This window comes from Neophocaena asiaeorientalis, unplaced genomic scaffold, assembly GCF_003031525.2.
Source record: "Neophocaena asiaeorientalis asiaeorientalis breed wild unplaced genomic scaffold, Neophocaena_asiaeorientalis_V1.1 scaffold65, whole genome shotgun sequence".
Lineage (NCBI taxonomy): Eukaryota > Metazoa > Chordata > Mammalia > Artiodactyla > Phocoenidae > Neophocaena > Neophocaena asiaeorientalis.
In genome coordinates, this window is record NW_020173215.1 from 18,663,968 (window position 1) to 18,671,054 (window position 7,087).

At 50.2% G+C, this 7,087-nt stretch overlaps 1 protein-coding gene across 1 annotated transcript in view; it reads right to left on the reverse strand.

Moving 5' to 3' along the window:
* FAM193A (family with sequence similarity 193 member A) overlaps positions 1-2,702 on the reverse strand; it is a 100,688-nt gene extending 97,986 nt beyond the window's left edge. The window contains exon 1 of the mRNA XM_024745135.1: positions 2,457-2,702. Within this exon, the coding sequence (XP_024600903.1) occupies positions 2,457-2,684 (228 nt within the window). The 5' untranslated portion in view covers positions 2,685-2,702. The remainder of the gene's footprint in view (positions 1-2,456) is intronic.
* Positions 2,703-7,087: the final 4,385 nt, after the last annotated feature.

The following is a 7,087-nucleotide window of genomic DNA, read 5'->3' on the forward strand; positions in this document are numbered from 1 at the left end:
CCCGCGGCCCGCACAAGCACAGGGGGCAGCCGCCGCCAGGGGGACGAGCCACAGCAGCCCCAGGGCCCGTCAGACTGGCTGAGCGGGCCCCCTGCGTCTGCACGTGCTGCCTGGCACTGCCCCCAGCGAGAGCGAGGAGCAACAACACTGAAGGGAGAAGCAACACCAACACTACACAAACTCTTCCAGAAAAGAGGAGCAGGAACACATCTCAACTCACTTTACGAGGCCCTGAAAGACACAAAAGACAAGAAGACTTTAATGAGCCTCCATGGGCAGACCCTCTTCACAAGCACAGACGCGCAGTTCTCAACCAAACGCGACACGGACAAAGCATGTCCACGGAAAGACATGTGCAAGGACGTTCACAACAGCTTGACGCAAAAAACAGTCCAAATCTGGAAACAACAGAAACGTCCATCAACGGTGAACAGGTAAACAAACTGTGGTATATCTCTACAAGTTATTCAGCAATAAAAAGGAACAAACAACTGATGCACAGCTCTCAAAGCACAACACCAAGAAGTCTACGGGACACTCCAGAAAGAGCAAATCCACGGGGACAAAAATCACATCCGCGGTTATTACGAGGGGTTGGGAGGAGGGGAAGGGCTGCCTACCGAGGTGAACAAGGGAACTCCTGGGGGTTCTGTATCTTAGCCGTGGTAGTGGTGTTTACACAACTGTATAAATCTGTCAAAACTCAGTGAACTATATACACTTTAAAATGAGTGAGTTTTACCAGGTATAAATTACATCTCATTAGTTTAAAAAGTTCAGCAATTTTAACCAGCTTGAGCAAAGAAGCTAACTGTACAAAAGCAACAGAAGGTTTACGTCTACAAACATAGGTCAACATTATACCTCTGTGGTCCCTGGGGTCACTTTTTTGATGAGGAGAGAAAGCCTCGTGTGTTGATCCATTATCCAGGACAAACTGGGAGTCAGGAAATGAGACTCCCCTCGTGGCAAGACTAGTTATGGGAAATGACAGGCATTTTCGCTTTTGCCTCCAAAACCAGGATAAGCAACAGCAACCCTTCTCCCAAAGGCACAGTCAGGCCAAAACACAAGAGCAGGACTGGAAACAGGAAGAAGAGACGGCAAGCTTCAGGAAGCAAAGAGAATGCGCTAGCCGGGGGAGACTCAAGAATGCTGACTGGAAGTGAGCAGGGAACAAATGGGTATCAGTAAGCTAAACAGCCTTCCATTAGAAAATGGAAAAAAGACCAAATACTTTAAGTGGACAGAAGAAGCAAACAAAAGTAAAATAAAATGATAAAAGCACAAAGATCTGAGGGTGAAAAAACTTCAGACCGACTATGCCATCTTTTTAATCCCTAATTCCAGATTTATCCATTGCTTTGTTCATTCATTTATTTATTCATCAATTCAAATACTTTGGATACCTAAAATATGCCAGGCTAGCACTGTTCTTGGTAAGAAAATACACAAAAAGAGCTGCCCTCTTGGAGTGTGTAGTCCAATGAAGGAAAAAGACAAACAAAATGAGTAAGTAAAACGCACAGTGTATTAGAAAGAAGTGCTAAGGAGGAGAACAGAGCAGGAAAAGGGGTGTGTGGGAAGAGGCGGAGTGAGAAGTAAATTTCTATTTTGATAAACAACAGATTTTGAGTTTTAGCTACTAAAGCACTACTATAGAAACTGGCACGTGAGCTGGGGTGCTGCCTTCAAGGAAACCCTAAAACAGAAGCCACTGGCTCAGCGGCGGGCAGCAAGGGGGCTCAGGCGAAGGGGCAGCAAACTGTCGGCGACCAATGTGGAAAGCAGTCCCAGGTCAGGAAACAGAATGTGGTGCTGGGTGCTGCTGTCATCGGCCACGTGCAGAGTGGCATTAGCAGAAAGACAACAGCTCAGAAAACAATCATCAAGCAGAAATCAAAGGAACAGAAGAGCCCTAGAACGCGGGGCCTCAAATGGCTGCAAAAGCCAACTCCTTCCAGAACCCAAAGAGCAGGTTTGCAAGCCCTTTCAGAACCAGGGCCCATGAAGACACCGTCTGGGCTAAAGACCCTGATGTTCTCAAGAAGGCCTCATTTAGCCGAGGCAGGAAATCAATGGAAAAGGGCGGGGGGGGTGGAGTCCGACTTGAGAATTGCATCTGGGAAAGAATTTCAGGCGAGTTACCAGCGCACAGAATTGTCTAGCACCAATAAGCACACGAACGCTTCTAGCTTTTCACCAAGCTACACTGCGAGAGCAGACTTAGAAAGCCAAAACCCACCCTGCGGGCCCCCCAGGCTTGCTGACGGGGCTGTCTGACCAAGGAGGGCAGGGCCCTTCCTACTGACTGCAGGTGTCATCAGGAAGAGGGGCGGGGACCCCAGCCTCTGGAGCCAGGGACAAGGAGATGGCGCGGGAGGGAGTTCCTCCAGAAAGCAGACCCAAATGAGCCATCTCGCGCGCCGTTCCGCCCCGCCGGGCCGGGCACTCACCGCCGGCGGGTCGAGGCTGCCGCGCCGCTCCTCGTTCTCCACGGTGCGCCGGCAGTCCGGGCACACCCACAGAGGCAGGTGCAGCACACTGTTGCCCTTGGGCGCCATGGACAGGGCCAGCTTGCTTGCAGTCTTTACTCCACTCTCTAAGAACGAAGAGTCTTTCCGCTCGCTTCTGCACAGAAGACAGTAATCCCCAGCGGGGTAGGGTGGTGTTCTATGATTCATGCCAAAATTAAAAGGAGTCTGGAACAGAAAAAAAATTTGTATTTTCAAAACATGAGCCCGAGAAGGGTCGTCTGCACTGTAGAGAAATCATCCTGAAAATCCTGAAGATAGGTTCGAGAGAGGGACACCTGGGCAACAGGTGAGCAGGGAAGCCAGAGTACACGTGGGATGGAGCTGTCAGGACCCCCAGGCCTCTCTCCCATCTGGAGTGCCCCTACCGTGAACCCATCAGGTGGGAAAGTGCACCAGGACCCATGCCAAGCCTATTCTGGCTGGAACGTTGCCCATATGCTCCCCCAGCCCTGCCCAGCCAGCAGCCCAGCTCTTCCCTCAGCCCATGGCTCTCTCCCTGTCTTCCCGCACCCAGGCTCGCACAGGCCATTGGCTGTGCTTGTTACCTGGACTACGTATAAGCATGTACGCGACTGGTGCCACAGCTGACAGAGTGCTCTCAAATGGGCCCCAGGTTCCATTATCAAAGCCTTGAATGAGCAGGTATCAGGTGCTTAAACAAGGGGGCTGAATGGATAAATGAACAAATGAGTGATTCAAAGAATGAATAACGGGACTTCCCTGGTGGCGCAGTGCTTAGAAATCTGCCTGCCAGTGCAGGGGACACAGGTTCGAACCCTGCTCCAGGAAGATCCCACATGCCACGGAGCAACTGAGCCCGTGCGTGCCACAACTACTGAGCCTGAGCTCTACAGCCCGCGAGCCACAACTACTGAAGCCTGCATGCCCTAGAGCCCACGTGCCGCAACTACTGAACCCGTGTGCTGCAACTACTGAGGCCTGCGCGCCTGGAGCCCGTGCTCCGCAACAAGAGAAGCCACTGCAATGAGAAGCCCGCGCACTGCAATGAGGAGTGGCCCCCACTTACTGCAACTAGAGAGAGCCCACGCATAGCAATGAAGACCCAACACAGCCAAAAATAAATAAAATTAAAAAAAAAAAAAAGAAGAATGAGTGACAGCACCACTAAGACGCCAAAGACTTGCACGTATATTCTTACCTGCTTTCATAAACCAGTGATCAAAACAGGCCCCCGCTTACTGCAACTAGAGAGAGCCCACGCATAGCAATGAAGACCCAACACAGCCAAAAATAAATAAAATTAAAAAAAAAAAAAAGAAGAATGAGTGACAGCACCACTAAGACGCCAAAGACTTGCACGTATATTCTTACCTGCTTTCATAAACCAGTGATCAAAACTGCTTACACCTGTCACATCCACAGGGTTCCCTGGATTTAATCAAACCCAGCTCAGCAGCCATCTGAATGTCTGGGGTGCAAGGGGAGAGAACTATGTACTATCTCCCATGGAAGTAGCTGTCTTTCTCTGTCCCAACAAATCCAAGCAGCCTGTCCCCGAGAGAACAGCCACAGCCTTCAAACCTCTCTAGGCCGCCTTGCTTACCCAGAGCAGAAGATGATGGGCCCCAAGGTTAGAAAGGTCCCTGAGCAGAAATCATAATGCTAAGAGCCAGAACTGTCTTGCGAGCACCCAGTTCATTATCCACTCATCTGTCTGTCTGTCCATCCGTCCATCCATCCAGTGTTTACCGGAAGCCCACCGAGTGCCAAGGCACCAGCCCAGGCACTGGCGACACAGTGGTGAATAAAACAAAAATCTCTGCCGTTAGGGAGGTAATTCTTGTCAAAGACAAAGTAAAAAATACAGAACATTAGATAGTGGTAACTGAGAAGGAGAGAAGAGCAAGAGAAAGTGTCTGGGGCCGGGGACGATGCCCTTCATTCACCGTGGCCATCAGGGCCTCCCTGAGGAGACATCTGAAGTGCGGGGCTGCTGGAAGCCGCACGGACACCTGAGAGCAAGCGCACAGGCCCCGGGGCAGAGATGGAGGGGAAAGGAAGCAGGGAGCCAGGCATGGCCTGGCCCCACTCGTGTCCTAATGGGGAGACAGGATGTGCGTGGAGAAGAGATGCGATGGCAGAAAGGAAGGAGACCGGGGTGAAGCCGCTGTGAAGGCAGAGCCCACAGGACGGCCGAGGAGCCCGACGTCAGGGGAGAGGAGAGAGGCCAGACAGCTCCCCCGACTGTGGACTGTGCATGTGGAACAGCTCCGAGGTGAGGAGGACCTCGGCCGTAGGCATCTGGAACACACTGCATGTCAGGCATCCTTACAGGCCAGGTGACTGGGTCCTGCTGGTCCCAGAGGGACACCAGACAAGCACAGACAGAACCAGCCGGCGCCCCATGGCAGTAAGAGCTCCTCCGCCAAGAGGAAGAAATGAAGCCTCCAAGGGTGCAGAGTGGGACCAGCAGGAGAGCATGGCTTCAGCGAGAGCAAAGCTAAGCTGAGACCCAAGTGCTAAGGAAAAACAAGCGGAAAAGAGCCGCGTGAAGATCCTGGAGAGGAGCGCTGGCGCAGGAGAACCGCTGCGAACGCGGGCCTGTCTGGGGCAGGACGAAGGCCGGAGGCTGAAGCTCGTGCCCTGTGAGGGGCTGAAGATTGCTCAGAAGGGGATGGCGTGACCCAATTTTCATCTTACAGGGAAAACCTGTTGTGTGAACAATGGACTCTGAGGAGGTGACCACGCGTGAGGCAGTTCCAGGTGCAGGCGGCCCTGGAGGAGCAGAGCGGTCAGGCTCGGGGGCTCGCCCGCCCGGGCAGCAGACCCACCAGCAACGGGGGACAGGCTGCAGCGGTGGAAGGAGCAAGGGTTGGTTTTGGCCGCTGTGCGGTCAAAGTGTGCGTCAGCCACCCAGAAAACGTGGAGCACGACACCTGCTGGAGCAGCGACCGGAGGGGTGCAGCCAGATATGCAATTTGGGGTCTGTAAAGCCAGAGCCAGATGGGATGATCCGCGGAGGGCATGCAGCCAGTGTCCTGAACGGAGGTCCAACTTCTCGAGGCTTGACCGCTATGCTCAAGAAGCAAGCGAGTCCTCTTAGGGAGGTGAAGCTCTACTCTGCGAACCTCTTTCAGACAAAGCAAGAGACACTCACACAACAGCAAAGCTTGACTAAACCTCAAGCTAACCACATACTAGGGCTTGCCACACGGTCACCCGCCCGTGACTAAACGTGAGGGACAAATGTAAGTCCCACTGGTTCTCGTAAAAACATTTTGCAGCTGCACTGAAGTATAACTGAGGAACAATAAGCTGAAAAGATCTAAAGTATGGGACGTTAATAGTTCGGACATGTGAACACGCATGAAACCATGCGACAACCGAGATAACAGACATCGTCCTAACCACCAAGGTTCCAGGAGGCCCTCTGCTCCCTCTTTCTCCCCGCTGCCTCTTCCCTCCACCCTTCAGAGGCCACCACTGGACTGAGTTCTGTCTCTGCAGACCACTGGGCAACTTCTACAACTGTTTATAAATGATGTCACATAACAATATTCTCCTCTGTCTGGCTTCTTTCACTGAGTGTCATTACCTGGAGATGATGCCATTCACAAGTCTCTTCTAGTCCTGAGTGTAGTCCGTTGTGTGGGTGAGCCACAACTTGTTCATCCATTCTTCCCCCCACCCGCCTTAATTTTTATTTATTTATTTATTTTGCTTACCCATTCTGCTGCTTGGAAGCATTCAGGTTATTTCCAGTTTTCAGCTATTACAAATAATAGTGGCTATGAACATTCATGTATAAATCTTGCTGTGAACACATGTTTTTGTTTCTCCTGCATAAATACCAAGGAATAGAATGACTGGGTTGTCTAACTTTTAAGAAAATGCCAGGACTTCCCTGGCGGTTCAGTGGTTAGGACTCCATGCTTTCACTGCCAAGGGCCTGGGTTCAATCCCTGCTCGGAGAATTGAGATCCCACATGCCACATGGCACAGCCAAACTTCTCCCAAAGAGCAGTGTTAAAGAGTCCCGGCTGACCTATATCCTCATCAGTAAGTTTTTAAATTGTAGCCACTGTAATGGGTGTATAGTATTGTCTCAATGTGGTTTCCCTAATAATACGTTAAATATCTTTTCACAGGCTTATGCAGTATCTATTCAAACTTTTGGCCTGGCTCAAGGTTTATCAATTTTATTATTCTTAAAATAATCAGCTTTTGGTTTCATGGATTTTTCCTTATTAAAAATCTTTCTTTCACTGACTTTTGCTTTTATGTTATTATTTCATTTCTTTGAGTTACTTTGGGTATAAGTGGCTTCTTCATCTTCTATTTTCTTAAGGTGGAAGCATGGGTCATCAAGCCCTTTCTCTTGCATAAAAAGGTGGTTAATGCTGTAAATTTCCCTAGTAAGCACTGCTTTGGCAGCATTTTCCAAGTTCTGATGTGTTGTGTTCTCATTCTCATTCAGTTCAAAATACTTTCTAATTTCCGTCTTGATTTCTTCTTTGACTCATGAGTTGTTTAAAGTGTGGTTTAGTTTCCAAATATTCGTAGTTTTCTAAATATCTTTCTGTTACTGA